The 13,392-nt window shown below is 45.5% G+C and overlaps 1 protein-coding gene across 1 annotated transcript in view; it reads left to right on the top strand.

The window, feature by feature from the left end:
* Blm (BLM RecQ like helicase) overlaps positions 1-11,375 on the top strand; it is an 80,818-nt gene extending 69,443 nt beyond the window's left edge. Inside the window, exons 19-21 of the mRNA XM_045146018.1 lie at positions 3,592-3,714; positions 6,547-6,748; positions 11,056-11,375. Coding sequence (XP_045001953.1) covers positions 3,592-3,714; positions 6,547-6,748; positions 11,056-11,233 — 503 coding nt within the window. The 3' untranslated portion in view covers positions 11,234-11,375. The remainder of the gene's footprint in view (positions 1-3,591; positions 3,715-6,546; positions 6,749-11,055) is intronic.
* The last annotated feature ends 2,017 nt before the right edge of the window (positions 11,376-13,392 follow it).

The raw sequence follows: 13,392 nt of genomic DNA, 5'->3' as shown, positions 1-13,392 counted from the left end.
AGCTTCTTTTTTAGGTCATATAAAGTACTAGGTGGTATGAAGAGAAGCCTCCCTGATTAACGGTTAAAATATTGGTGCTGCTTGCAAAATTAAACAAAAAACAAAAGTAGAAGGCTGAGGAGGTGGCTTAGCAGTTAAAGGTGTTAGCTTTTAATCCCAGCACTTGGGAAGTTGAGGTAGGAGGATCACCATGAGTTCGAGGCCACCCTGAGACTCCATAGTGAATTCCAGGTCAGCCTGGGCTAGAGCGAGACCCTACCTTGAAAAACTAAAAAATAAAATAAATAAGCCAGGCGTGGTGGTGCATGCCTTTAATCCTAGCACTCAGGAGGCAGAGGTAGGAGGATCGCCATGAGTTCGAGGCCACCCTGAGACTATATAGTGAATTCCAGGTCAGCCTGGGCCAGAGTGAGACCCTACCTCAAAAAAATAAAATAAAAAAGTCTGGAGCTGTAGAGATGGCTTTGTAGTGGTTAAGGTGCTTGCCTGCAAAGCCAAAGGACCCAGGTTCAATTCCTCAGGACCCACATAAGCCTGATGCATCTGGAATTCGTTTGCAGTGGCTGGAGGCCCTGGCATAACCATTCATTCTCTCTCTCTTTCTCCCTGTATTTTTCTCTCAAATAAATAAATAAAAATAGAATTGTATTTTTGGGGCCAGAGAGATGGCTTAGCAGTTAAGTGCTTGCCTGTGAAGCCTAAGGACCCTGGATCAAGGCTTGATTCCCTAGCACCCATGTAAGCCAGATGCACAAGAGGGTACACACATCTGGAGTTCATTGGCAGTGGATGGAAGCCCTGGCATGCCCATTCTCTCTCTGTGTGTTACTCTCAACTAAATAAATAAAAATAACACCAAAAAATTTGTGTTTTTTTATTTATTTTTTTATTAACAACTTCCATGGTTGTAAATAATATCCCATGGTAATGCCCTCCCTCCCCCCCATTTTCTCCTTTGAAACTCCATTTTCCATTATATCCCTTCCCCCCTCAATCAGTCTCTCTTTTGTTTTGATGTCATGATCTTTTCCTCCTATTATGGTCTTGTATAGGTGGTGTCAGGCACTGTGAGGTCATGGATATCCAGGCCATTTTATGTCTGGAGGAGCACATTGTAAGGAGTCCTTTAGCTCTTAAAAAGATTTGTAATTTTTTTTTAATTTTTTTTTGTTCATTTTTTATTTATCTATTTGAGAGCGACAGACACAGAGAGAAAGGCAGAGATTGAGAGATAGAGAGAATGGCGCACCAGGGCCTCCAGCCACTGCAAACGAACTCCAGACGCGTGCACCCCCTTGTGCATCTGGCTAACGTGGGTCCTGGGGAACCGAGCCTTGAACCAGGGTCCTTAGGCTTCATAGGCAAGCACTTAACCGCTAAGCCATCTCTCCAGCCCAAGAATTGTATTTTTGAAAAACTATAAGGGGCCTGGTGTCATGGCACACAACTTTAATGCCAGCACTTGGGAGGCAGAGGTAGGAGAACTACTGTAAGTTTTAGGTCAGCCTCTACCTCAAAACAAATACATATGAATCTATGAGAGGCCAGGGTGTACTCCTAAACATGCACACACACACACACACAGAGAGAGGGGGGGGGGATAAATAAACTGTGAAATATGGTCATTTCCTTAAAGACAGTACTTTTTTGCAAAATTTTTGCAACTTCTGAGGTAGGATTACACTCTACCCCAGACTGGCCTGGAATTCACTATGTAATCTCAGGGTGGCCTTGAACTCACTGCAGTCCTCATACCTCCCAAGTTCTGGGACTAAAGGTATGTACCACCACACCTGGCTGTTTTTTAAATCTTTTTATATGTATTTATTATTTATTCATTTATTTATTTGAGAGAGAAAGAGGCAGATAGAGAATGGGTGCACCAGGGCCTTCCCTTCAACTGCTGCAAACAAACTGCAAATGCATGTGCCACCTTATGTATCTAGTTTACATGGGTCCTGGGGAATCAGACCTGGGTCCTTTGGCTTTGCAGGCAAGTGCCTTAACTGCTAAGCCATCTCTCCAGCCATTTAAATATTTTCCATTTACTTGAGAGAGAAAGAGAGAGAATGGATATGCTAGGCCTCTAACCACTGCAGATGAACTCCAGACACATACAATCTGCCTTTATGTGGGTACTGGAGAATTGAACCTGGGTCCTATGGCTTTCCAGGCAAGTGCCTTAACTGCTAAGCCATCTCTCCAAACCTGACAGTGCTTTATTAATAGCAAATTAATTTCCCATTACTCTGTCTCAGGACCTTTTTGGATTCACTGCCACTTTTCTATGCTAATAGTCTTTTTGAAGTTATTTCATGTGGTAAACTCACTCTGGAAGGTACCAATAACACAATGACTTTGTAACCTGCTGACATATTAATTATTAAATAACTGTAACTACGTTCTCACATGCACAGGCAGTAGCAACCGCAAGGCAGCTGCCATTTGGCCATCAGCAGTTCTAAGACATATCTTGACTTCAGGAATGCTAATGTTTGAAAAAATGTGTGGTTTAAAATCAATTTTTAAAATGGTGTGTGTGTGGTGTTTTTTTTTTTTTTCCTAGACTATTAGTATCTTTTTCTAAGTGGTCTCCTTTACCTCCGCATGATGTACATTTTAATCATTCCTAAACCACTAAAGGTACAATGGCTCTCTAGGTAAAATACAAGTTCTGTAAAGAGTCTACATTGCTACCTCCCTCTCCTACCTCGCCTTTCAATAGCTCTCTTCATAAGCCTTCTGTTCTGTCCTAGTCCAGCGCTTCTCCTCCAAACGTAGCAGTGAGGTAAAAATCACAGCTTGCAAAAGACTTGAAAACCACCCTTTGCTCAAGTCAAGACAGTGATTATTACTCCCTCTCCCCCTAAAGCCAGCATGCCCGGCCCCCAGAATGCACCCAAACCCCACCCCCGGCTCCACCACTGCTTCTAGTCCGCTCCATCCTTGCTGCTTCCTGTGGTGGCATCCAACCAGGCTGCCATTTCCACTTGTCCTCAGAGAGCAGCCATTGTGACCTTTAAATGACAGGCTTGTCCGGCCACAAGATGGATGGGCCATCTCTGCAGAGGACTCCAAACGTCCTACTTGTTGCTTCACCCCACGTGCAATTAACCAGAGGAGGAACAAGATAGAACTGGGGGCAGCCATGGTGCGGCTAGGGTGGGGTATGCCAGTCTGCAGTGCAAAGAAGGAGCTAAAAATAGCATGTGGGTGTTCACAACAAATACAGGGACATCAGTCTTGCAGCTCGACAAGTCTTGGTAGTGGAGACAGTGGGCAAAAGCTGAGTGTGCTTAGTCTGAGCACACAAGTCCCGCCGTCCAGCTTCACCCAGGCCCATGGTTTTCTCCTACCCACTGGCCTGCCTTCTGAGCCTTTGCTGCTGAAGTAGAATGTGGAGTCCTGCCTTCCAGGCCTGCGTGCCGGCTTGACAGTGCTAACGTTGCCTTTATGAAAACTGGCCCATTTGCCCTGTGCTCAGCAGTAGTTGGCACTTAGCATACATGAGCTGAAGCAATGAATAAGCTTGAATTCAGTGGGTTTTCTATGGGTGGTAATTTAAATTCTTAATTTTATGTCCATGCACAGAATCTTTATCTTCCAGTCCTGAGGTCTTGCTTCAAATTGATGGTGTCACAGAAGACAAGCTGGAAAAATATGGTGCAGAAGTGATTCCCATATTACAGAAGTACTCAGAGTGGACAGTGCCAGGTTCAGTATCCAGCCAAATGTGTTTTCCAAAAGCCTGTGTTAATGTTAAGCAATGCATCTCATTGAATTAGAATTATGTGGTTAATGCTTCCCTACAACCTTGTCACTGAAGTTCAAGTCGTCAGAGCAACCTCCAGGGTTGTGGCAGGCATTCTTGTGCACCCTGGTACTTAGGTCCCAGGAAAAACAATCACTGGGGCTCTAATGGGGACCTGTGGGTCCAGGCATTGCTGGTTCTTGTAAGGCCAGTGCCCAAGGAATCACAACCCCTGGGAACTGTCCCAGATCTGCCACCATCTCACTCTGTGATCTTTGGCAGGCCACCAGCAACCTCTGTGTGTTTCAGCTGTGTCCTTATCTGAGGAAGGAACATAGTATCTAACAAGCATGTCTAAGATAAAACTGTACTACTGAGGTTCCTTGGAAAAATGAATATGTCATTGGAATGCCCTTGTGATTAGTCATTAGAAGAGCTTGCCCGAGAGAGGGCTGCTTTGGGCCTAGCCTGCAGTGCCTCCTTACAAGCCCTGCACTGCATTGTGGAAGGCACTGGCTAAGGAAAAGTGAGAGCAAAGGGATATTTTTGGGTTGGTTGGTTTGTTTCTTTCAAGATAGGGTCTTGCTCTAGCCCAGGCTGACCTAGAAGAACTCACTGTGGTCTCAAGCCACAGCAGTCTTCCTACCTCCTCATGCCTCCTAAGCCCTGGGATTAAAGGAGTGTACCACCACATCTGGCAAAAATTGTATTTTGTTGTAGAGGATGGTAAACAGGAACAGGCAGAGTGTACCTTCTGCTAACAGGCCATGTAATAAGTTATTACCCAACAGACCTGCCAAATTCAATGTTTTCCTGTTTCCCTAAGGGCCCTAGGGTAGGAGAGTCTTCTCAAGGCTAATGGAAATGAACAGAATGAGAAATAAGTGTGTATTTCAAGCTCTGTCCACGATGTTTTTTATCCATTAACAAAGTGCTGAAAAGTAGGGTTTTCATAAATTCCTTTATATGGTAATTATTCCATTAAAAGCCATGCTTTGGATATATTTAACAATCTCTTGGTAGGAAATTATATTTGGTGGGGCTTTTGCTGACGCAAGACAAGGCTGATGAGGGAAGGAACCCAGCAGCATGGTGGCCATCACGCCTGCGTATTTTCAAGGCTTTGCACTCAAACTGCATCAAGAGCTTTGCCTATCGCTGTTTGACAGACGAGAGAAGAGGGAGGTGTACCACAGGGCTGGCAGAGCAGGACATGAAGCGGGGATCACTCTGACCTCAAAAAGGTTTTTTAAACCTTAGAATGCAAATACCTATGGAAACTACCAACGTCCTTGCAAATGTGTGCTTTCACGGGGGCCCATTTTTTTGCATAATATGTGAAATGTTCATAACATTATACAAAGAGGCCCATAAAGAATAAAATATGCTTCAAATTTTCTGGTTCCATTTATTAAGAAACTATTGTTTAAAGATGAGGGGAAACTTAGTTTGTTTCCCTTGTCTATGTTGGGCTTATTTTTTCAGCATATTTAAAACGATAAATAAAATTGCCTTACATTTATGTAGAACTCTTCAAGTCACTTACCAGGATTAAGTACACAATGTAAAATGAACACAGGTCACATCCAGCAGAGTGTGAACTAAACCTGATGTCTCTCGTTGAATTAAAGACAATCATAAATTTTGTGTGTATGTACATAGCTTCTTTTTTTTAATTTTTATTTAAGAGCAACAGAGAGAGAGAGAAAGAGGTAGAGAGAGAGAATGGGTGCGCCAGGGCCTCCAGCCACTGCAAACGAACTCCAGATACGTGCACCCCCTTGTGCATCTGGCTAACATGGGTCCTGGGGAATCAAGCCTTGAACCAGGGTCCTTAGGCTTCACAGGCAAGCGCTTAACCGCTAAGCCATCTCTCCAGCCCTGCACATAGCTTCTGAAGGTTCTGTGTCTGCTGCTTGTGTTACCCTAGTTGCTGTGGGATTACTGACACACAGCACTGCATCCACCTTTACATGGGTGCTAGGGATGCAAACTCAGGTCCTCATGCGTGTACAGCAAGCACTTTACACACTGAGCCATCTCCCCTGCCCCAACTAGATGGTTTTTTTGTTTGTTTGTTTGTTTGTCTTTGGTTTTCCAAGGTAGGGTCTCACTCTAGCTCAGTCTGACCTGGAATTCACTATGTATTTTTAAAAAAAAAAAAATGATGAATTTTTTTGGTTTTTTTGGGTGGGTGTTCCAAAGTATGGTCTCACTGTAGCCCAGGCTGACCTGGAATTCACTATGTATTCTCAGGGTGGCCTGGAACACACAGTAATCCTCCTATCTCTGCCTCCCAAATGCTGGGATTAAAGGTGTACATCACCACGCCCAGCTAATTTTTTTTATTATTATTATTTATTTAAGTGAGTGAGTGAGAGAGAAAGAACTGGTATGCCAGGGCCTCTGTCCACTGCAGACGAACTCCAGACACATGTGCCACCATGTGTATCTGGCTTGTGTGGGTTCTAAGGAAATCAAACCTGGGTATTTAGGCTTCACAGGCAAGCGCCTTAACTGCTAAACCCTCTCTCCAGCCCTAAATAATGAATTTTTACTCTTTCATTAAGAATAAATCCCTCCCCTCCAAGAAAAGAATAAATTCCCCCTGAGCACACTGGGGGTTTTTTAAGTAGAAGCGTTCGGTTCTTGCTGAGTTGTGGGGTCTCTGTGTTAGGGAAGCACCACAACAGCAGCTAGGTTTCGGCCACCCGGACCCTGTGCTGCGCATCTCCATACAGAACACATGGCCCAGCACAGGCTCACCTGTCAATACCTGTACTTCCTACTTGTAGCTGAGGAGAACTCCCCAGGCACAAGCCTGTCCAGCAGCCGAGGTGTGGGAAGGAGCACCGCAGAGGAGCCCAGCAAGGAAGGGCCCGTATCATCTCACTACTTTTCCAAGCACACCAGAGATGAAAGGAAGAGGAAAAGGATGCCAGCCTCCCCAAAGCCCAAGAGGAGAAGAACCAGTTACGGCGGCTGCAGGGCAAGGGGGTATGTTCTTTGATGTCTTTGCAATGTCGGCTGTGAGGGCGGAAAGGATGAAAGTACATATAACTGCACCGGTTTGCTTGGAGGCATTTATTAAAATTAGCCATTATTAAGTCTTCTCTCGTTAATGGACTGATGGTTAAGGCCCGATCCAAAATAAAAACATTACTTCAGATTGGTGGGAAGAGGTTGGTTGATTTTGTTTTGGAGGTGTTTTTAGGCAGGTTCTTACTCTAACCTAGACTCACTTAGAACTCACTCTGTAGCCCAGGCTGGCCTCACACTCACTGATGATCCTCTTCCGTTAACCTCCTAAATACTAGGATTAAAGATATGAGCCACCACACTAACTTTAATATTTATTTATTCTAGAGAGAGAAGGATGTGCCAGGGCCTCCTGCCATGGCAAATAACTCCAGACACGTGCCATTTTGTGCATCTGACTTAACACGGGTACTGGGGAATTGGACCTTGGCCTGTCATGTTTTGAAAATAAATGCCTTTAGCCTTTTGTTTGTTTGTTTGTTTGTTTGTTTTGTTTTGTTTTGTTTTTCAAGGTATGGTCTCAGCTTTAGGCCGGGCTGACCTGGAATTTACTATGTAGTCTCAGGCTGGCCTTGAACTCACCATGAGCCTTCTACCTCTGCCTCCTGAGTGCTGGGATTAAAAGCGAGCACCACCCCGCCCTGCTGCTTCAGAGTTTTTAACTCATCTAGACATAATTAAGTTGTATCTAAAGGGGTTTGTTTTGGTTTCGGTTTTTCAAGATAGAGTTTTGCTCTTGCCCAGGCTAACCTGGAATTCACTATGACTATGTAGTCTCAGGGTGGCCTCAAATCATAGCTATCCTCCTACCTCTGCCTCCCAAGTGCTGGGATTAAGGGTATGCACCACCACACCAGCCCCTCAGTCTTCTTGTGTAGTTGAAGATGACCTTGAACTTCTGATCTTTCTGCTTTAGCCTCAGTGCTAGGATTACATGTGTACTCTACCACACCCAGTTTATGCGGTGTTGGGGATGGAACCCTGGGCTTCATGCATGTTAGAAATAAGTTACATCGGAGCTGGAGAGATGGCTTAGTGGTTGAGCGCTTACCTGTGAAGCCTAAGGACCCCAGTTTGAGGCTCGATTCCCAAGACCCACTTTAGCCAGATGCACAAGGGGGTGCATGTGTCTGGAGTTCATTTGCAGTAGCTGGAGGCCCTGGCGTGTCCATTCTCTCTGTCTCTCTCTCTCTGCCTCTTTATCTCTCTGTCTGTCACTCTCAAATAAATAAATAAAAATTAAAAAAGAAAAAGAAATAAGTTACATCGGCCTGGCATGGTGTCACACGCATTTAATCCCAGTACTCGAGAGGCAGAGGTAGAAGGATTACCGTGAGTTCAAGGCCACCCTGAGAAAAAAAAGAGTGCCTTCCAGGTCAACCGGAGCTAGAGTGAGACCCTACCTTGAAAAACCGAAAAGAAAGAAAGAAAGAAGGAAGAAAGGAAGGAGGGAAGGAAGGAAGGAAAGTTACATCCGCAGGCCTCCCTGCTGTCTGGTAATGCCCTGGAGACTCAACCTCCCGGGCCTTAGCAGAGTAGCCGAGAAGAGACCACAATGGGGAAGCCTGGGGACTGCGTAAGTGGCCTCCCTTCCCCTCCCCTCCACTCTGGGCAGATAGTGTCTGCCCTGGGTGCTTTCTACACAGGGAAGAGCAAAGGTGACGTGAATGCTTCTCTCCATAGGACTGTGTCAAATAGCCCAGGTTCCCATCTCTCTGCCAGGGCCCCTCCACCCTCTTTCTTGCATCCATGTCATCATTCCAGAGAATGGCCCCCAAATAACCGCCTATTCTAACAGAATTGCTTAAAAACAGGGAAGCAAGGCTTCAGTCAACTTTTGCAAGCTGTTTGTTTGCTTTTGCAGTTTTTCTACCTCTTTTCCTTCTGGGTGATTATCATCAAAAAAAGACTGAGTGGGGGAAGAGAAAGAAAGGCAACTTCACCAAATTGTCATTTCTTGTTAACTCCATAAACAAACATCTTACATGTGCTAATCCTTATGCTAGAGCACAGGAATTAAAGGCAATCGTAAATGTTGGTTTTAAGCTTGTGGTTTTTAGTGCGCAAGTGACCAGCAGATCTTCTTCAGAGAAGACATTTTCTCATTCCTTTGGTTTATTCTTCTGCCTTGGGAAATGCTCATTTCCTCAGTCACTCATAAAGCATGGGACCTTAAAAGGCTTCTGGTCCAGTTCCCTGGGGTTTAGGAAGACGAAACTGGCTTGGCCTGCATGGGAAGGGCTTTTGCCTAAGGCTAACTTGTCTAAAGCCAGCCTCCCTGGTCTCAGTTTCAGAGGTAGGACTGGACACTTTCACTTCTGCATGTCTGTGAGCACTTAAAAATGTGGGTGACCTCTCATCCCATTTTTACTGATTAACAGAAAGCAGACCATGTGTCACAGTGTTTGTTGCTGCTGGCTCCCTTATTTAATTCTTGCAGTATTTGTTTGCTAGAACAAAGCTCTTTGCAGGGTCACCTAGAGCCTAAATAAGTAGCAGTGAAACTAGTATCTAGTAGCTAGGTCTGGTAGCACGTGCCCATCAGCCTAGCAACCCGGAGGTGGAGGCAGGAGGATCATGAGCTTAAAATCAAACTCTGCTACATATGAGTGTGGTGGTGCACGCCTTTAATCCTAACATTTAGGAGGCAGAGGTAGGAGGATCACAGTGAGTTCGAGGCCACCTGAGGCTACATAATGAATTCCAGGTCAGACTGAGCTAGAGTGAGAACCTACCTTGAGAAAAAAAAAAGAAGATGAAGAAGAAAAAGACGAAGCAATTCTTAGCTGGGTGTGGTGGCGCACACCTTTGATCCCAGAGGCAGCCGTAGGAGGATAGCTTTGAGTTTGAGGCCAGCCTGAGACTACATAGTGAATTCCAGGTCAGCCTGGGCTAAAGTGTGACCCTACCTTGAAAAAAAAAAAAAAATCTTTCCTAATGCCCTCCAGTCAACTTTGTGCCTTACTTCACCAAAGCAGCATGCCTGGGTCCTCCTGGCTGCCACAGGCAGCTCACCTGCTTGAGTCCCCACTCCCTGTGCAGTGGAGGAATACCTGTGGCTCCCAGCCAGAGCCCTTCACCACCACCACCTCCTCTCATCTGCTGCACGTCACACAATGGGCCGGTTGTGTTCTGGGTTCTCTGAGTGGGAGGAAAATGGATGGCCCGTTGAAATGGAGGCTGCCTTTGGCAGATTCTTTCTGTAAATCCACATAAACAGCAGGTTTTTGTTCAGGGCTTAATTTTTCAGCAGGAAATCAACATAGGGCTTTGCCAGATCTACAGTGACGCTGCCTTCCCTCCAGCATGAGGTTTCAAATGTTGAAAACCACTCTTCACCCAGCCCGACAGAGTACCTTGACCCAGAGCCCATGGCCCCAGGTTCCCTGGACTGCAAATCAGTGGGAGGCCACTTACTGCCCTTAGCTCTGGAACTGATGATGGTGGTCCTTAGTAGGTTTGCAGAGCTCCGAGGGGCTGCCAGAGGTGAAGCAACCTTTCTTGTTGCTGTGAACAAGCAGGCAGGGTGATGTGTTTTATTGGGGGAGGGCAGGGTTGCTCTCCTCAGATCAGCAGGAGAAACACTGTGCAGGAAAGATTCAGCCTAGGTTGTGACAGGGGCCTCTTCCATGCTTGAATGAGGTGGCAAGTGAGAACTGGCAAGTCTCAGTGTAGCTAAGGGAGCTGCTAGCTACGTGGCCCTGACACATGCCAGACCACTGCATAGGGCAGCTCCTCCGTCCCCAGGGAGCCACATTTGCAGCATTCCCAGTGGCAAGCACGGCTAGAAAGAAGCCACCCAGGGGCTCTGACCTATCTCCACTCTCCCACAAAGTTGCCTTGTGCAGAACTGTCCGTACAGTAATTCTAGAATGTCTGCTGGCCAGAGACTTGGAGCGTTGAAAAAGATACTTTCACTTCCTTAGATAACTTCACTTCCTTTATTTAGTCAGAATAGATCCCGAAGCCTCTAAATGAAGGCGATGGAAGGTGTGGCTGGAGAGAGGGTCTGTGGGTTGGTCACAGGCCATAGACTTAAGGAACAATCCTTGGCATTTTAGAAGAACAAATTTGGGGCAAATTTGTGTGGTGAGCAGCAGTCCTTTTATTCTTGGAGGGGTAGGAAACTTGCCCTCCCCATGATGTTGATAAGCACAAAATGCAAAAACAGCACCAAAGAAACTCCTAGCAAGTTGAAGGGAAAAAGACTATTCACTTTTGCTTTCATTTACCATGCTAATTTTCTTTTCTTTGTCACATTTTAGGGGATCTACCGCATGCAGAAAAACATCTTCTAAAAGTAAGCCCTCCAGCAAAGCTGGAGCCGGTCCAGCCTTGCATGGTTCTCAAGCAGCATCGGGAGCCAGTAGAAAATTGGGGATTATGGCTCCACCAAAGCCTATTAATAGACCATTTCTCAGGCCTTCGTATGCATTTTCATAACAGCCCGTCTCAGTATACATAGATCTTCCTGTTTGCCAGCATCCGACCATCTGTGAATATAAAGCTGTTATAGTCTGGTTACACCATTTGAAGTTTTTACTCCTATCTATTAATATTTAAATAAATTATGTGCGTGACAGTGTTTTTTTTTTTTTGTGAAGGTCTTTTTTGGTGTTTTCTTGTTTGTTTGTGGGTTTTTGGTTTTTTTTTTTTGTTTTTTTTTTTTTTTTTTGGTGTTTTGAGGTAGGGTCTCACTCTGGCCCAGGCTGACCTATAATGCACTGTGTAGTCTCAAGGTGGCCTTGAACTCACAACGATCCTCCTACATCTGAATGCTGGGATTAAAGGTGTGCGCCACCATGCCCGGCTTCTTTTTTGTTTTTTGAGGTAGGGTTACACTCTAGTCCAGGCTGACCTGGAACTGACTCTGTAGTTCCCAGGCTGGCCTTGAACTCACAGCAATCCTCCCTCTACCTCCTGAGTACTGGGATGAAAGGCATGTGTCACCACCACAGGTCTTATTTTTAAGCAGCATTTTCTTTTGAATAGCATGTTTGCTGCCACGAGGCTGCTTCTGGAGCAGCAACAGCAGCAACTGCTGAGTCATCTACCCTGCAGAAGTTCTGCGTGTGACCTGAACCCCCAAAGGCAGACGCTAAGGCAACAGCAGCACATTGCAAACCCTCTTGTGTGAGATAGCCTCAATAAAACTAAAAGACAAACAACAAAGAAAAATAGATTACAGAGGATTCATTCCTGTAATATATAAAGAGCATCTATAAATCATTGAGAAAAAAGTCAGCAAATAACAGAACAAAGGCTGTGAATAGGCTAGTCTTGAAAGAAGAAATTCAAAGGCCCACAAATTTGTGAAAAATACTCTCCCTTATTAAAAGTATTAATTAAAACCATAAAATCCCATTCTTTCAGTTGTCAACAGTAGAGCTGGGCATGGTATCACTCATCCATAGTACTAGTGATTCTAGGGGCTGAGTCCAGAAGATAAAAGCCGGGCATTGTGGCGCATGCCTTTAACCGCAGCACTATGGAAGGAGGCAAAGGTAGGAGGATCGTCATGAGTTTGAGGTCAGCCTGGGCTAGAGGGATACCTTACGTCAACACCTTCCCCCCCCCCCACCAAAAAAAAAAAGAAGAAAGAAAAGTTGAGCATGGCAGTGCATGTCTTGAATCCCAGCACTTGGAAGATAGAGGTAGAAGGATCACTGGGAGTTCAAGGCCAGCCTGGGACTACAGGATGAGTTCCAGGTCAGCCTGTGCTAAAGTGAGACCCTCCCCCAGGGTGGCGGGCGTGGGGGGGACTACACTGGATGAAAATAATCAAACAGATTTTACTAGCAGCAACACATTAAATATTGAAGACCTTTTGACTTGCCCTTAAGAGTGTCACCTTAACCCCACTCAGGAGGGGTAATCCAGAAATCTTGCCTGGGCCAAAGTTGTTTGTGTTTGAACATAAGCCATTGGGCCATTGTCTGGGACTTCAAGACTAAGATGGACCTGTACATACCCTTAAAGGGGCTACCTACTTCCTGCTACCTCAGACTTTGTTTAGTGGGGAAGACTGGTCGGGTGTCTTTGCTTAATGCTATAAGCTTAATACACCTTCCTAACTGGTAAGCTGTCACTCGAATTGTGGGTGAGGAGGAAGTGGAGGACCAAGTAGCCAGCACTGAGGCCCAGCTAAAGTTCCCCTGGAGAGCTGTGGTCCAGGGAGAGGCCCTACAGGTTTGCAGCAGCCACCTTTTATTATTATTATTATTATTTTTGGTTTTTTGAGGTAAGGTCTCGCTCGAGCTCAGGCTGCCCTGGAATTCACTATGTAGTCTCAGGCTGCCCTTGAACTCAGCAATCCTCCTACCTCTGCCTCCAGCTGCAGCCACTTTTTGTTTTTCAAGCAAATCTATACCAGGCCAGGAGGATTAGGAGTTCAATATCCTCAGCAACCTAGTGAGATGGGCCACTTGAGAAGTTGTCTCGAAACAAGGCAGGCTGGTGTGGTGGAACACACACCTTTAATCCCAGCACTTGAGAGAGAGAGGTAGGAGGATCTCTGTGAGTTCAAGGCCAGCCTGAGATTACATAGTGGATTCCAGGTTAGTGTGAGCTAGAGAGCGACCCTACCTCGAAAACAAAAAGGT

Source organism: Jaculus jaculus, chromosome 3, assembly GCF_020740685.1.
Source record: "Jaculus jaculus isolate mJacJac1 chromosome 3, mJacJac1.mat.Y.cur, whole genome shotgun sequence".
NCBI classification, from domain to species: Eukaryota; Metazoa; Chordata; class Mammalia; order Rodentia; family Dipodidae; genus Jaculus; species Jaculus jaculus.
The sequence above is the reverse complement of the archived record's forward strand: the minus strand, read 5'-3'. Positions and strand labels throughout refer to the sequence as shown.